Here is an 18,787-nt window from a genome sequence, read left to right on the forward strand (position 1 = left end):
TTTAAGAATTACAGATAGGGTGGCTCAAGGGGTTGAGAAGCGGCACTATGAAGCTATCCACAGCCACCGCAGCACGAGTTTGATCCCCAGCCAGGGAGGTGACCCAATGACACAGCAGACCTCTCCAGCTCGCCCGGTGCCCCCCTCAGCAGTGCATTTCAATCTGCCTGTTTTGTTCCCCACTCTGTCTCTGGTGAATCCTCTCACCTGCCATGCCTCTGCCCTGTACCCCTGTTCTAAAAAAAAAAAAAAAAAAAAAAAAAGAATTACAGAGAGTATAAAAAGATCTTGTAATATGGGCTTTTATAGTTCACGCTGCATTATCAAAAAAATTATTTAAAAAAAAAAGATTATATATGTTCAAATGATCTGATCTCAAAAGTAGTACTTTTCAACCTTTATGCCCTTTTTTTGATGAAAAGTAACTGTAATTTTATATTTTTGAATTGAATTGTGCATATATACATTTTTTTTTCTTTTTCTTTTTAAGCAACAATGCATTCTTATTAAGGATGAGCTTTTTCTAACCAGTTAATCAGACGTTGATAAATGTCCCCTTCCACTTCCCTACCACTGGCACATCCATCTCCCCCACTTAATTCTAAGAATTGTTCTAATAGTCTCTTAGGGAAAAAAAAAGATTTTGAATTTATTTTTTTTAAAGATTTATTTATTTATGTATACAAGAACTGGGGTACAGGCCAGAGATGTGGGGGGGTGGTGAGAGGATTCACCAGAGAGAGTGGGGAACAGAACAGGCAGATCAACTGAAATACACTGCTGAGGGGCGCAGCGGTCAAGCCAGGAGAGGTCTGCTGCGCCATGTGGGTAGCTCCCTGACCGTCTGGGGTTCGAACAGCTGTGGCTGCGGATAGCTCCATAGGTTGCATATTAACCCTTTGCACCACCAGGGAAGCCCGAGTTTGAATTTCTAACACTAAACCCAAAAAGAAAGTCTGAGCTAATCATCAGTATGCATGAAACACAATGAAATATACTAGTTTAGATGTGAGTTTCCAAATTTCTTTATATAGTGGCTGACTACCATATCCAATGTCTAATTCCTCCTCTGAAAGAGCTAATAGTCTAGCAGTGGAGCTAGACATGAGTGAATAAACTGTGATACATAAGAAATCTCTAGAGAGGTATCTGGAGATTCTGAACATTTGTGAAGTTCACTTACAATGCTACTTTGAACCAGAAAGTACTTGAAAGAAAAGGAGATTGAATTCTATGACAAGCCAACAGCCAGTATCATTCTCAATGGTGAAAAGCTGAAAGCAATTCCATTAAGATCTGGAACAAGACAAGGATGTCCACTCTCACCACTGCTTTTCAATATAATACTGGAAGTCCTAGCCAGAGCAATAAGAACAAGAGAAAGACATCCAAGGAATCCAAATAGGAAAAGAAGAAGTCAAACTATCACTATTTGCAGATGATATGATAATATACATAGAGAACCCTAAAAACTCCACAGAAAAACTAATTCAACTCATCAATCAATTCAGTAAAGTGGCAGGATACAAAATCAACACGCAAAAATCAGTAGCCTTCCTATACACAACAATAAATCTGAAGAAGAAGAAATAAAAAAAAAATCCCTCTTAGTATCGAAACAAAAAAAATCAAATATTTGGGAATAAATCTAACAAAAGAGGTAAAGGACCTATACAAAGAAAACTATAGGGCCTCCCCGGTGGCGCAGCGGTTGAGCGCTGGGTTGCGAAGCTGCACGCAGCCTCTGCGGCGCCGGTTCGATCCCCGGCTGCTCCCCGGCCACCGGAGGAGGATCCCACATGGCGCGCAGACCTCTCCTGCCACCCGCTGCTCCCCCCAGCAGTGTACTTCGGTCCTTCTGCCTGCTCTGCTCCCTGCTCTGGCTCTGGTGAATTCTCTCACCCTCCCGCGCTTCTGACTGTACCCAATGCATGTATAAACAACAACAACAACAAAAAAAAAATAAAATAATAAATAAATAAATAAATAAATAAAAACAAAGAAAACTATAAAACACTGTTAAAAGAAATAGAAGAAGACACAAAGAAATGGAAAGACATCCCCTGCTCATGGATTGGGAGAATAAACATTATTAAAATGGCCATCCTACCAAAAGCAATATACAAATTCAATGCTATTCCAATCAAAATTTCAATGTCATTCTTCAAAGAAATAGAACAATTATTGATGAAACTCATATGGAATCACAAAAAACCCTGAATAGCCAAAGCTCTACTGAAAAAAAAAGAAGGAAATGGAGGCATCACACTCCCAGACTTCAAACTCTACTACAAAGCCATAATCATCAAAACTGCATGGTATTGGAACAAGAACAGGCATACAGACCAATGGAATCGAATAGAAAATCCAGAAATAAACCCACAGATTTATGGTCAACTAATCTTTGACAAAGGAGCAAAGACTATGCATTGGCGCAAAGAAAGTTTGTTCAATAAATGGTGCTGGGAAAACTGGGTTGCTACATGCAAAAGAATGAAGCTTGACCACTACCTCACACCATACACAAAAATCAACTCAAAATGGATTAAAGAACTAGACATAAGACCTGAAACCATAAAATACATAGAAGGAAATATAGGTGAAACATTACGTGATTTGCATATCAAAGACATCTTTACAGACACATCACCCAAAGCAGTGATAGTGAAGGCAAAGATAAACAGCTGGGACTACATCAAATTAAAGAGCTTCTGCACAGCAAAAGAGACAATAACAAAAACAAAGAGAAACCCCACCAACTGGGAGAACATTTTTGCACACAACACTAATGATAAAGGACTGATCACAAAAATCTGCAAAGAGCTGATGAGACTCAACAACAACAAAGAAAATAATCCAGTCAAAAAATGGGCAGAAGAGCTAAAAAGAAACTTCTCTGAAGAGGAACTGCAAATGGCCAACAGACATATGAAAAAATGTTCAACATCACTTGCAATCAGGGAAATGCAAATCAAAACTACCATGAGATACCATCTTACACCAGTGAGAATGGCACATATTAAAAAAACTAGCAACAACAAATGTTGGCGAGGTTGTGGAGAAAAAGGAACTCTTCTACACTGTTGGTGGGAGTGCAAACTGGTCCAACCACTATGGAGAGCTGTGTGGAGATTTCTGGACCTACTAAACATAGAGCTTCCATATGATCCAGCAATTCCACTCCTAGGTATTTACCCAAAGGACACAGAAATATCAATTCCAAAGAACACCTGCACCCCTATGTTTATAACAGCACTATTTACAATAGCTAAGCTTTGGAAACAGCCCAAATGCCCAAAAATAGATGACTGGATCAAGAAGATGTGGTACATATATACCATGGAATATTAATCAGCATTCAAAAAAGATAAACACATGCAATTTGCAGCAACATAGATGGCGCTGGAAGGGATCATGCTCAGCGAAATAAGACAGAAAGAAAAAGAAAGATACCGGATGGTCTCACTCATAGCAGGAATCTAGAAAACTTAAATAAGGGACCAGAAAAATGAATAACTGTAAGAAAGTGAAAATCAAAATCAACAAAAAACTATGAACCAGAGACGCTTTTTGGGGGGTGGAGGGTGGGAAGGGAGGATTGGGGTCAGAATGGGGGGTTTGCAATTGTATGGGGGAATATAAAAATAATAAATAAATAAATAAATAAATAAAATAAAAATTAACAATTTTCTATTAAAAAAAAAAGAAAAGGAGATGGAATCTGAGCTTTAAAAGTACCTAGGTGATTCTTATGATTACTCATTAGTGAAATACTGGTATAAAAGAGAAACAGTATTTGAAACTAAATATCCTGATTCAAATTTCAGATCTACAAGCTACAGGCAAGTCACTCATTAGTTATTACCTGCATTACTGAGATAGCAAAGAACATCAGCCCAAGAATAAAGTCAAAAGCTAGACTCTGCCCCTGTGGGGTTTTTTTGTAGTCTTGGATCACCGCTAATCTTTGTTACCTCATTTGTAAAATAATCAAGTTAAGCTCAAAAACTCTACCATTTCAAAACAACTTGACAAACAGTCACAATGTATACTCCCAGTAACTACTTGGTCCACCATAAAGGCACATTAATTAGAGGCTAACTCTGGCCTCCTTTTTCTACTTCTTGTAGAAGTATTATATTTCTGCTTATTTTATTTCTTCTAGCATTATAATTCTGCATCAGAAGTTTCAACCTTCCTGTTTTTAAACAGTCTTGCCAAAATTTGAAAGAAAATGACATTAATTTGATTTCATTTATGAGCATCAATAAGAATATATTATTCTTCCCATCCCATTTAAACTATAAAGTGTCTAAATGAATTTTAGGTGGGTGGGTGTACATAGATGGATGAGTTAGATGGGTGGATAGGTAGGATGGTGAGATGATGGATGTGTAGATGAATGGATGGATGAGTGGATGGACAGTTGGTTGAAAGATAAACTTTATGATGGGATAAAGATCCCTTCTGATATGTAACTGAAAGGGCAAGATAATAACATGGGGCAAATATTGGACCCTCTTCTAAAAACCTGAAAACAGTGTTAAACTAAAATCATTATACCTCAGAGAAAAACAAGGTCCTGAAACTATCAAATAAAAAAGTAAGAATATTTAGTGTATTTGCCTTGCTTAAAGAATGAAAGTGATGATTACATGTGAGGAGAAAGTTCATAAGTGAAGAAATACTAAAAGTAAACACAATTAAAAGCATGGCAGAGATGACAGGATATTTCAGATGTGTTGAAAAGACGAAATGGGGCCTCCCCTGGTGGCTCAGCGGTTGAGCACTGGGCTGGGAAGCCTCTGCAGCAATCCCCGGCCGCCAACGAGGATCCCACATGGTGCTACAGACCTCTCCTGCCGCGCCCGCTGCTCCCCTCAGCAGTGTATTTCGTCAGTCTGCCTATTCTGTTCCCTGATCTGTCTGTAATTCTCTCACCCTCCAGCGCTTCTGACTGTACCCAGTGCTTAAATAAATAAATCCTTAAAAATAAAAAAAAAAAGAAAAGACGAAATGGAGATGGCCAAATCCATGTAAATATTAGAATCACCTATTGTCTTTCTTCTGATTCATTCTCACTAAGAGACATTTTGAATATGATTTGGCTTACCAACTTGGTCTGACTCAGGGAAAAAAATGCCTTTCTTCAAGTGAAACTCAAAATCAACAAAAAGCTATGAATCAGAGACACTCTATGAGGGGTGGGGGTTGGGGAGGAGAGGGATTGGGGTCAAAATAAGGGGGTTGCAATTGTATGGGGAATATAAAAATACAATTTATTTAAAAAAAAAAATACCTTTCTTCTGTCATGAAACCTTTAACAGTTCACACTCCTTACCTTTGGCATTGAATATTCTCCACAACAGAACTGCACAAAAATTATGTTTAATTTATCATCCACTATTCTCCTACAAGAATCTTACATTTCAATTAAGCTGGCATTTTCATTTCTCAATATTTCAATAAGGATTACTCAAACAGATAAAAGATTTTTTTCTTAGGCCTCCTTCTGTCCCCAGCTAAGCTTCAAATTCAGCTGAAATGCATTATCACTCTCCACATTCAATCTTCCAATTTTCTAAAGCATCCTGTATCACCAATGTTACTTTGACATGTTTTCTTATTTCATATTTTCCATCTTGCAAATAAGCCATAGCTCTCCAGTGACAGGAAGCTAAAACTTACACTTTAAATCCTGTAAACTACCTATTCAATTTGAAAACAAAGAGATGCTCAATAAATATCTGGTGAATTAGCTTTATTTATAAAATGCCTGCCTCAAGGGCCTCCCCGGTGGCGCAGCGGTTGAGCACTGGGTTGCGAAGCTGCCCGCGGCCTCTGCGGCGCCGGTTCGATCCCCGGCTGCTCCCCGGCCACCGGAGGAGGATCCCACATGGTGCGCAGACCTCTCCTGCCGCCCACTGCTCCCCTCAGCAGTGTACTTCAGTCCTTCTGCCTGCTCTGCTCCCCACTCTGGCTCTGGTGAATTCTCTCACCCTCCCGCGCTTCTGACTGTACCCAGTGCATGTATAAACAAAACAAACAAACAAACAAAATAAATAAAAACATGCCTCTATAAAAAAAAAAGAAAAATTAAAAAAAAAAGCCTGCCTCAAGCCAAATTAATACTATAGCTTTATACTTATATCACATCACCATAATTTCACATAAAATTACTGTTAAGTACAAAACACAACAAAGCAAAAACAGACAATTATAAATCAGAGACATCCTGCAGAGGAGGAGGAGAGAGAGGGATCAGAGCGAGGGAGGGAGGAGCACAGGGGACTGAGGTGAAGGTGCACAGGAACACTGGTGAAGGAAATTCTATGGGGACTACACTTGAGGGGGTGGGGGAAGCAAATATTGTTTAAAAATGAACAATGATGTAAAAAATAAAAAAATAAAGTACTGTTAAAGTGCGGATTTCATGTCTATGTGTGTATACACACACACATAGATACATGTTTATGTGTGCGTGTTTATATACATACACCTGTGGTTTATACATACATATACATGTGTGCATACATGTGTGCAAATACATATATATAAACATATGGTTATAGTTTGTATTTTTCCAATCACTTTAGCTTTTTGCTACTAAGGGTTTTTTTGGTTCTCACCTGGTTATGATGGGATCTGCAGCATGATTTGGGCCCCACCGCCCCAAAAGCCCTCGGCCAGCTAGTCCTGTCCGTCCTACAGGATTTCTGGAGGAAAAAACAAAACATAAAATCAGTTGAATGTGTTCATCTCTTTAAACTGACTTGATAAGACTAAAAAACTGTCATAAGAGCTGTAAGAGAAGTATCACCTCACAAACCCAGTAGCACTATTACATACATGGCACTAAAACCACTTATTTCCTTATATGTACTGTTACATAACTTTTCTTTTGTACATGTCTTAAGCTTTGAACTTGATCTAAGAGGAGGTTCTCATTTCCAAAGTTGTTCTATAATTTGAGTTTTCACCTATACTTCTAAATTTGAATTTGAACCTTACTGGACTCTTTAAGCTGGGAGAATGAAACATGCCACACCTAATTACCATCACTCTTTACAACAGTGATGATTTTTCATTCATGATACCCACACTTCTCTTCACTTTCTCATCACCCTTATATCCGAATCCACTCTCCTTCAACCCTTCCCATTAAAATATGTGGTTACAAGAGAGTATGGTGATGGATATGGTGGCAGGAGAACTACGGGGACTACAATGACTTAAGAAAAAATGACTAATGGAAGAGAAAATATTTTGTTTCATTTTAAAGTCCATTTTTTTTCCTCAGTGGGTTTTGGATTTTAGACATCAGTTTTATACATGTATAGGGAGTTATTAGTATTAGTAAATATTTCCAGATTACAAGTATACCTTTCCCCTCCGGATACCTCAATTCTCTCTTTGTTTGGTTTCTATATATCCCATATATATAAGTGACACAACCTGTTATTTATCTTTCTCTCTCTGACTTTACTTAGCATAAACCTTTCTGTTTACATTCATGTTGATGCAAATGGCAAGAGTTTATCTGTTTTGATCACTTGGCAGTATTCCATTAGGAGTATATACCACATCTTTTTGATCTACTCATGTGCTGTGAACACTTAGGTTGTTTACATAGCTTTGCCATTGTAACTAGAACTGCAATAAACTTACTAACAGTATGCAAATTATTTACATTCTCTCTCCTTACTTGCAAAATGGAACTAAAATTAACCCCCCAACAAGTATAGTGCCAATTTAATTAGATCACACATATAAATTCTTTCACAATGTCTGGCACATATAAGCACTCAATAAATGTTACTTATATTTTCTATCTTTTGAAGACCCATCATTGTAAAATGTTCCATTACGAGTACCTACTTAGGTTTTCCACCTTCAATCTCATACGGGCCAGCCTGGCTCTTTCTTTCAACATTTCCATCCTTGTCATTAAACTTGGGAGAAAAGTTACTTTCACTGCAATGAGAACACCAATGCAAAATAAGAAATGATACAATACCAACAAATATTTAAAATTGCCAATCTGTTATTCATAATAATAACCATGAAACTATATTTTTTCAGGATTAATTTATTTACATATCCATCGTACTATTTCAAAGTAGTTTCTGAGAGAAAAATTTTTTCATCAAAATACCTTAAATACGAAAATACCGTAAATATGTATTAATATTAGACTTCCTCTGGGAATTCCTTCCCCTGGAAAAACTAATGGCAGAACAACTACAATTCCTCTCACATGCCACAAAAAAAAAAGTTTACATTACTGATAGCATAGAAAATTTATCTCACCATGCTGGTTGACCAGGGCTCCCTGACCTGTAGTCTGGAAAAAATTATTGAAAAATATTTTCACTACTTTCTATTGATGATTCAAAGAGAATAAATGAAAATAGATACCACAAATTGTCAATTTATAAAACAAAAAACTCCACAGCAAAATAGATTTACCTATCGGGAGAATCACCATAAAACCCCCAAAGGAGTAAACAAATATGACTGTTGTTCTTGGGCAAGCATTTAAACAAACATGGAAACTAAATTACAATAAAATTAAGCATGAATAAAAAGTTTCTCAGCTGTCAAATAATAATTTACAAACTTCTCAGCTGTCAAATTGTTACAGAAAGGATCTCCATAACAAGGGGAGGTTTGGTGGCACAAGGGGTTAAGTTTCAGTGCTGTGAAGCTATCTGCAGCCACTACGGCACAAGATCAATCCCCAATCAGGGAGCTAGGCCACTTGGCACAGTAGACCTCACCTGTCTTGCCTGCTACCCCCCATATGCAGTGTGTTTCCGTCAATCTGCCTGTTCTGTTCCCCACTCTGTCTCTGGTGAATCCTCTTACACCACACACAGCACCCCCCCCCCCCCACCTCTGGCCTACACCCCAGCTCTTGTATGCATAAATATTTATTTATTTATTTATTTATTTATTAAAGATTTATTTATTTATGCATACAAGAGCTGGGGTATAGGCCAGAGATTGGGGGGGTGGGGGGATTCACCAGAGACAGAGTGAGGAACAGAACAGGCAGACTGACGGAAACACACTGCTGAGGGCAGCAGCGGGCAAGACAGGAGAGGTCTGCTTTGCCATGTGGGTTTCTCTCTGGCCGTTTGGGGATCAAACTCATGCTGCAAAGGCTGTGGGCTGCTTCATAGTGCACTGCTTAACCCCTTGCGCCACCAGGGAGGCCCATAAATAAATAAATCTTTAAAAAAAAACAACAAGGGGACGGTTCCGGGTTCCCTACCCCACCATTATAATGAAGGGAAGAGCTGAAGGGAAAAGGGAAGTTAGAGAAAACTTAAGAGAAGGCATGTGAAGAAAGACATGCGAAGGAGGATACACTTGCTTCTCAGGTCTGGACCCATACCCGGGACTTGGGGGGTTTAGGAGGAGATGCGTGGAGTCAAGATACATAAAGACAGTTGGAAGGGACATGTGGTGAGAGACCCGTATGGAGGCTGACAATGGCAGCCGTTACATTGATTTGTACTTTGATTTTGCTCCTTTAGTTTCAGACTTGCCTGGCCCCTTCTGTCCCTCTCCTAAGGCTCCCTATCAGAAGGTATCTTAGACTTGTGACAAGTTTTCAGGCTTCAGTGCCCCTGCTTTGCGTCGACTCTGTCTGGCTGGGCATTTACCCACAGGGGATGGGTAACTGGGTATTTCATTGGGAAACTATATCCTTTCTCTTCTGCCCTCTCTATGTACTCTAATCTATTAAAGTTCTTTCACACTAAGAGTATGCTCTGTCTTTATGTGGCAGATGTCAGAAACCCTTTAGAGCATACAAGTCTGGGGGTCCTGGGGTACCCCTAAGTCTGCTAACAAAATGACAGTTACCCGTGTCTGCAGCTAATATGCTCACCCAATCAGAGGATCTGCCCACGTGGGTCCAGCCAAGACAGAGTCTGCAGTGTATTCAACAGGCTTATAGTCATTCCACTCAGCAAGCCAGCTTACTTTCTCATCAGGAACCGGGCTGCGCTTAACTTTTGAACCTGGGTAAGGGCATACCCGAGCCTTGATGTGGTAATTCCTGATGGGACCACTAAAACCAGACATGATGTTGGAGTTAAGATGAAACCAGCAGGATGAAAGTAAGTTTCTGGGGGGAAATAAAAAAGAAAAATATTTTACATAAATATCAAAAAAAAAAAGAACCTAATTCAAAGACCCAAAAACTTACTTTTTAATACCAGAGAACTATAATTCAGAAAATTCAAATTTGAAAAAAAATTCAAAGTTGATATGGATAAGTATGAAAGACAGTATCTGTGAAAGATTATTTTCAGATATGAAAAATTTTAAAATATAGCTAAACTATTAATACTCACTAAATTTATTTTAGTTGAGGAAAGGGGGTAGAAGTTTACAGTTGTGTCATATTCGCAGAAGGTAAGTTTGTTATGAAAACTCAACTATTAAAATAAATGTAAAAGATTATTTAAGTCTACATGAAAGAATATTTTTTAAAAAGTCTATAGTCTAACATACATGTGTAAAATGTATCACAAAAATAGCACAAATATATCACAAAAATAGCACAAAGGATGAATAGGGATATGGAAATAGATGGCTGTAAGATTCATTCATGATGCATAATATAATGTTATTTGGAGGTTGACTACAATTCACAATTTTTTAATAAAGTCACTATTATAAGTAATAGTAAAGTTTGAAGAAAGAAAAATAAATTAATTGAAATAATTGTGCAACACATATAAAAACAAAACATAAACCAAAACAAAAAAATTGAGCCTTGATCTCTACCTCACAGCATACGCAAAATTCCTTATTATGCCTCCTGCCTAAAAACTTTTATGGTTTCGGGCCTCCCCGGTGGCGCAGCGGTTGAGCGCTGGGTTGCAAAGCTGCCCGCAGCCTCTGCAGCACCGGTTCCATCCCCGGCTGCTCCCCTGCCACTGGAGGAGGGTCCTGCATGGAGCTCAGACCTCTCCTGCCGCCCGCTGCTCCCCTCAGCAGTGTACTTCGTCATTCTGCCTGCTCTGCTCCCTGCTCTGGCCTGGTGAATCCGCTCACCCTCCCACACCTCTGACTGCACCCAGTGCTTGTATAAATAAATAAATAAACAAATCTTTTAAAAAAACAAAAACAAAAACTTGAATGGTTTCTCATTATTCTTAAAATAATGATTAAATTTCTAATGATCCTAAGTAAGAATCTCTAAAATAGAAAATGGAATTCTGAGAACAGGGTAAACTGATAAGAGGCCCTTCCCTTATTCTCACAATGCCAGTCAGCTTGTCTCTCTTGACACAAAGCTGATGGGGCAAACACCAATTTAATGTGGTGATTGGGCAAGTCAACATGAATTGCCTTCTGATACCGTAAATTGAGAAGTACACAGTGATCACTTCCAGAAACTTCTTATAAGAACACGTGACCTGAGTCAGACATGAAATACAGAACCAGGGCATCTGTACTTTTAAAATGAAATAGGAATGATAAAGTCAGAGAAACTCTTGCAGATAGATGGAGACTAGAGAGATAAGAAAACTAAATGCAATCAAATATTCTGGATTGTTTCCTGAAACAGAAGGGGAAAAAAGTATGGGACAAGTGGTGAAATTTAAATAAGGTTATAGAAATAATTTTTAAAAGTAATAAAAAAAATATCTACTTTCAACAAAGAAAAGCTTAGGATCAGATGACTTCAGTAGTGAATTCTATTACATATTTAAAGAAGAATTATCGCCAGTCCTCCCCACACTCTGAAAAGCAATCTGATAATAATGATTATACATTTATATCCTTTAACCTAGTCCATTCCTGGCAATCTATCTATAAAAATAAAATACCCAGTAAATAAAGCACGGTTCACAGCCCCACTACCTGATCAATGTGGAAAAGTCCATCCCCCTAAAATGAGACCTCCATTACATATGCCTGGCCACTTCAGGGAACTTGATTCCCTATAAATGATTCCTGGTCTGTTCCGGGAAATGCATCCCCATCAAAGAGTACAGCTCCAATCACCAGGAGGCCGAAATAGATACCTGCTTGAAGGCCTTAAAGGTGTACATGAACATACTGGACAGATGGTCATAATCTGGAGAGGGAATACGCCTTTCCATGCCCTACCCAACCCTGGATGCCCAAGAGTTAAGGGTGAGAAAGTGGGGTGGAGCGCACAGGGGATGGGGCTAGAACCAGGGTCTCCTCCAGACCACCCTGGTCCTCCTGGGGTTTCAGAGGCTTAAGGCCCTTAGGCTGCCCCTACCCCCAGGTATTACATGCTGAAAGAGAGGGTGTGTGGGTGCTATAAATAAATATACTTGCCCTTTGGGAAAAAATAATAATGTTTGCTTTAATAGTGTTCAGTGGGCAAGCAGTAAAATGAATGTACAATAATGGGAATGGGTTAATAAATTATGGAAGAACTACACAATGAAATATTGTGCAGTTATTAAAAATAATGATATCAAGTGACTTGTCACTATTATCACAAGGAACTACTGAAAAAAAGGAAGATACAAAAAAGTGTATGTAATATGATCCCATTTTTATAAAATGACAGAAAAAAATTTTAAGGACATACAATTCAGTGTATGTGCATTATATATTCATTCTCTACTACCATAACGAATTAACACAAATTAGTGACCCAAAACAATTTTATTATCTTACAGTTCTGTAGGTTAGAAGTCGGACACAGACAGCACTGGGTTCAAATCTACATGTCGTCCAAGCTCCATTCCTTTCTGAAGACTCTAGAAGAATTCATTTCCTTACCTTTACCAGTTTCTAAAGGTTACCCCCATCCCACGATTCCTGGTCACCTGCCTTCATCTTCAAAGTCAACAACATCAAATCTTCTTCACTAGTTTGAGTGACCCTCTCTGACAACTGGGAACAACTCTTCATTAAAAATAAGAAAAGACTCATAATAAGGGCTACTCTCTGCCTCTCAAATTTCCTAACCTTAATCACATCTGTGAAATTTCTTTTGCCATGAAAGGCAAAATATTCACAGGTTCCAAGGATTAGAATGTGGAAATCTTTCTGGAGCCATTTAGACTACTCACCAGAAATGCCCACACTATTTATTACAAGAGTACAAGAAAAATATAGGAAGACCTAAACCACTGGGATCTGAACATGGGTTAGAAAATACAGTACAGATATAGGTAAAGGGAAAAGGGAAAAAGAGAAGGAAAGGAGAATAAAAAGGAGGGAGGAAAAAGGGGGGAAAGACAGAAAAAGTGAATGGAGGAGGGGAAAGAAAAAAGGAAAGGGAAAACAAAAGGTAAGAGGAAAGGAGGGTGACATTAAAGGGATGAAAACCAGAGGAAAGCAGAGGGAGTTGGAAGAAGGGACAAGAAAGTAAACAGAAAAGAAAAGCAAAAAGAAAAAAAAAACCTACCCCAAAATAATGATCACATTTGTTCACTTAGATCAATTTATGTGATTACATTCGCATAGAAAGTTTATTTTAAAAATATTAAAGTTCATTTTACAAATCAAAAACCAGTTCTTAAAACTTGAATACCATACTAATAATGGTGCTCAGAAATAAAACAAATGTGAAATAATACAAATAGCCATAATAATAGTTATATGTATATAATGATTGCTATGTGCAAGACACCTTCCAAAGAGATGTTAATACAGTACAGCTCACAGTTCTGAAGTTAGTACAACTATCTGATTTTAGAAATAAGACCCAGAGACACTAAGTTAACTAGGTCACAAAAGTGACAGAGAAATCAGGATCCAATCCCAGGCAAGCTGGGTCTCAATTCCAGGTTCTTAAGATTATGCTATTCTGTCTCCACCTCATTTTTAACCAGACTTATTTACATGTATTCATGGGAATAAAATATATATATTCCCTAGCCATGTCGCTGATAGATCCTGCTGGAAAATGTGAAAGCATTCAAAATAAGTCTTTTTATGTTACCTTTTTTTTTCCCCCAGATTATCAGTATTACAACTTTCTAGTTAAATCACAATGATCAACTGCAAAACTGTCACTTTCTGGATTTGCCCAAATTATTAGAAATAAAATCCTTGATAAATTCCTCTTGTCTCTTTCAGGATGCCTTTCAAGGTAAGATACCAGGTACTCATTTTTGTTGGCTTATCTTTAGCCTCTTTTTCCAAGTTCACAAAGTAGTCACCATTTCAGATATATCCTATAATGCTGGCATCCCCAACATTATAAAACCACAGAATAACTGCCAGTTTCATATTACTAGTGACACCTATCAATAGCAGTAGTGACTTCCAGAGCGTATAGATGTTTATTCCTTCCTTACCTAAACCCCAATGTAAAGAAATAAAGATATATGAAAGGCAATAAAATCCACAACAGGAGAGGGAATAGGCCACCACCAGTATATGAGATTTTAATCAATTTCAGGAAGATAGAAAGTGGATGAAATTATATTGACCTACAAACTGGAAACCAATTCTATTTGAGAATATGCATAAAAGAACGAAGGACAGAAGGCATTTCTGTAAGAGGAGGCCTGAGAAGTTTGAAACAAGCAGGCAGGGAGACAATAACCTGGGAAATCAGTCTCCTTTTCTCCCCATCTCCAAATAGAAAGCTGGCAAAAATTAAATTTGCATACAGGATAAAGCCAAAAGTTACTCAAAAATTAAAGCAAAGGATCTCTACTGTGAATGGTGATATTAGGGGACATAGTAGAAACTTAAGATTAATACCTCTTCAGCTCTCACTGAGAAAAAAATTAAGGCTTCTGTGCTCAGCAGAAAAACTGCTCCACTAGGGTAAAGCCTGGAGCAAAAGGGGAAGGGAAGTTCCCAGTCTGCAGACCTGCTACTTGCTCTCACAAACTCAAAAGAAACCTTTAACTTCAGGCACCATGGAGCCTAGAGCCAACAGGTCATCAGTCCTCCCATGTAAGCAAAAACAATGCCTATCATGTACATTAAAAATATAAATAGATAGGGGTCTTCCTAGTTGCAAAAGGGGTTAAGACATCTATACGAAGCCACTGCCAGGGAGGTGACCCACATGGCGCAGCAGACCTCTCCAGTCTTGCCAGCTGCTCCCCTCAGCAGTATACTTCAGTACATCTGCCTGTTATGCTCCCCACTCAGTCTCTGGTGAATCCTCTCAGGCCCTGCATCTCTGGCCTGCACCCCAGCTCTCCTATGCATAAATAAATAAATATTTAAAAAAATAAATAATTAGATAAACTATGTCCATCAGATTAAAGTAATAACAGAACCATGGCCCACAGCAGATAATTCAGAAAAACAAGATGCTTTTCTATCCTAATGTCATTTTTATATGTTCAATGGACTTTTGTATCCATAAATTAAGAAAATGCTATTAAAGCAATTAGTGGAAAACCGTTCTTGTCAAAATTTACAATCCAGCAGAAGATATGACTAACAGGATGTACAGGATTAAAGTCAGAATTAGTCATCTGGAAAGCAAAGTAGAGGAATATCTCTAAGCACATGGTGCATTTAAAAAAAAAAAAAAGGAAAATTAAAGAAAAAGAAAATGAGGTTCCAACAACTATCACAAGATTTCCAGAACAAAGAGAACACTACAGGACAAGAAGAGGGTGTGATAGTGGTAAGAATAGAATGTCCTCGGGCTAAATCAATTCAAGCAAGATGAATACACACACCACACTCTTAGAGATAGCCCCATAAAACTTGCCATTACTCTGGCCTAGCATACTTAGCATTACTGAACAAACAATAAAAGGAGGGACAAAAATAAAAGGAGGCTGTGAGATACCATAACTGCCTGATTTATTCTGAGTTGACAAATCAAGAAAAAGATATTATCTACTTTGAGTAGAGGGAGGAATAACAATTTATCGTTTGCACTTTACACCATTTATTTTACTATTTACATATTTAAACTGTGAATTTATTAATTTAATAATGTCTTAAGAATTAACTATGAAAAAACAGCACGGGATATCACCACACCCCAACAAGTTCCATTTAAACTCTTTGGGGAAGCAGTGATAGTGAAGGCAAAGATCAACAGCTGGGACTACATCAAATTAAAGAGCTTCTGCACAGCAAAAGAGACAATAACAAAAACAAAGAGAAACCCCACCAACTGGGAGAACATTTTTGCACACAACACTAATGATAAAGGACTGATCACAAAAATCTGCAAAGAGCTGATGAGACTCAACAACAACAAAGAAAATAATCCAGTCAAAAAATGGACAGAGGAACTAAAAAGAAACTTCTCTGAAGAGGAAATGCGAATGGCCAACAGGCATATGAAAAAATGTTCAACATCACTTGCAATCAGGGAAATGCATATCAAAACTACCATGAGATACCATCTTACACCAGTGAGAATGGCACATATTAAAAAAAAATAGCAACAACAAATGTTGGCGAGGTTGTGGAGAAAAAGGAATTCTTCTGCACTGTTGGTGGGAGTGCAAACTGGTCCAACCACTATGGAGAGCTGTGTGGAGATTTCTGGACCTACTAAACATAGAGCTTCCACAGGATCCAGCAATTCCACTCCTAGGTATTTACCCAAAGGACACAGAAACATCAATTCCAAAGAACACCTGCACCCCTATGTTTATAGCAGCACTGTTTACAATAGCTAAGCTTTGGAAACAGCCCAAATGCCCAAAAATAGATGACTGGATCAAGAAGATGTGGTACATATATACCATGGAATATTACTCAGCATTCAAAAAAGATAAACACATGCAATTTGCAGCAACATGGATGACGCTGGAAGGGATCAAGCTCAGTGAAATAAGCCAAAAAGAAAAAGAAAAATACCGGATGGTCTCACTCATAGCAGGGATCTAGAAAACTTAAATAAGGGACCAGAAAAATGAATAACTATAAGAAAGTGAAAATCAAAAGCAACAAAAACTATGAACCAGAGACACTTTTTGGGGGTGGGGGGGCGGGAGGGGAGGGATTGGGGTCAGAATGGGGGGATTGCAATTGTATGGGGAATATAAAAATAAAATTTATTAATTAAAAAAAATAAAATAAATAAAAAAATAAAAAAATAAACTCTTTGGGGATAATAATGTTGGTGACTTCTGCAAAAAGGTAAACTGCAGAAAGAGAGGTTAAGAAAGGTCACTACCACTAGTTTTCCTCAAAGGCAGCAGAAACCCGTGTAGCATAGACCTAGTGCTAGTGGGAAAAGGATGTCCCAAAGCAAATTCCATATAGGCTTTGTGGACTCCACCCCCACCCCAGGCCAAAGCCAAAGCCACTGGGAACTCCAAATCCCATCACCACCAAAGGTAAGGTGGGTGCGACCTGAGGGTGGGGTTAAGCAGCCAGGTGGATATAAAGCCAGACACGTGGGCTTTGGAGGGGAGGGTCCCCCATTTTGGCGCTCCACCAGCTAGCAGCGTCTGGCCAGGTCCGCGGATCAGCATTAAAGACTTTATTTCCCTATTTTCTCCCTGAGTTGTACATTTTCCTTATTTCCTTTTCCCTCGTAAATAAACCTATTATTAACCTTTTGTGTGTGCCTGTAGTGGAGTATTAATAAGTCCCTTTTAAGCGCACGGGTGAGGACCCACAGCCGGACAACCCGTTCAATATCCGGGCTGTCCTATAACACTGGGAGGATAAGCCGAACCGGAAGCTAGTTCCCTGCCGCACCCCAAGGACCTGGAAGGCGCCTGAGCTGGGGGATGGGGATGGGGACGGGGCCGGATTGGAGGGGAGGGGAGGGGAGGGGAGGGGAGGGGAGGGACGGGGCGGGGGGGGGGGCGAGTAAGTACCTGCACGCCGAGATGCTGTGGCCTCCCGAGGACTTGACAGTCACAGACGCCAAGGCTACAGACAGCGACACCGCGGCTAAAGCCTTTCCCAGGCCGCGCCCGGACATCGGCGCCCTACGAGGCGAAGTCAAGCTTGGCTTGGGCAGCAACCTCCGCCCACCCCAGAACCGCGCGCCCCGCACCCAGCGGTCCCTAGGAGCGGACCGCCCTTCCGTTGCCAAGGGGGTTAGTTTTGTCTTGACTCAGACACACCCTGACGTGGCGCCTTCCCATAACAACACCCCCGGCTTCCACCCGGGTGATTAGGGCGACCAGAGCAGCAGATGTCGCCAACACGCCCAGCTGGGCGGCGCGGGCCGGCCCGGCAGGCCGGGCACAGGAACCGCCTGGCGAACAGCAGCGCTTTACGGCCGTGCCGCAAAGCAGACGGCGTCCGCCGCGCAGGCGTCGTAACGCCAGCCTGTCCGCCCCCCGCGCCCCCCCCCCCGCGGCCCCCCCGCGCCCCCGCGCGAAGGAATTTCTGAGAAAGAGAAAAGAGTTACCGAAATTCGAACGGGGAAGGAGAGAAAAGAAAGAAAAGGAACTGGAGAGAAATTTGTTGTGAATTTTTGGTTGTTTTTGCTTTTGGGGGGAGAAGGGAGGCGCAAAGGCAGCTGTTGTAAACCACGCGCGACCTAGTCTCATCTGAATAATAAGTGGTTACGGAAAACTAAGCCTAAGGAGTCTAGACAAGAGATTTGCAACCCACGAATCCGAGGTTTTTCTCTACCTTCTTTAGCAAGTCGTTCACTTCGGTTGCTCAATTTCACGAGGTTTTGCCGGCTGTGACCCTGGCAAGCCCGGGGATAGTCACGCGGTGGGAAGGGGGTGGGGTCGGGTGGGCGTCACTCTACATAATGAATTACAGGAGCAGAAATTAGCCAAAGTGTTACAGGACAGCCCTGATATAAAAATGGGTTGCCTGACTGCAGGTCCTCAGCCGCAAGCTTATAAGGGACTTAATACTCAAC

General features: G+C 39.8%; 1 protein-coding gene across 2 annotated transcripts in view; it reads right to left on the reverse strand.

Moving 5' to 3' along the window:
• The window catches only part of NUDT9 (nudix hydrolase 9), a gene marked incomplete at both ends in the record, with an annotated part of 29,942 nt that extends 12,058 nt beyond the window's left edge, over nt 1-17,884 (reverse strand). Inside the window, 4 exons of one of the 2 annotated variants that reach the window (XM_084233416.1) lie at nt 6,630-6,716; nt 7,879-7,974; nt 9,899-10,138; nt 17,778-17,884. In XM_084233416.1, coding sequence (XP_084089542.1) covers nt 6,630-6,716; nt 7,879-7,974; nt 9,899-10,138; nt 17,778-17,884 — 530 coding nt within the window. The remainder of the gene's footprint in view (nt 1-6,629; nt 6,717-7,878; nt 7,975-9,898; nt 10,139-17,777) is intronic. The other variant, XM_084233417.1, reaches the window with a different exon arrangement.
• Between the last annotated feature and the right edge of the window lie 903 nt (nt 17,885-18,787).

This window comes from Talpa europaea (assembly GCF_964194135.1).
Source record: "Talpa europaea genome assembly, chromosome: 5".
Lineage (NCBI taxonomy): Eukaryota > Metazoa > Chordata > Mammalia > Eulipotyphla > Talpidae > Talpa > Talpa europaea.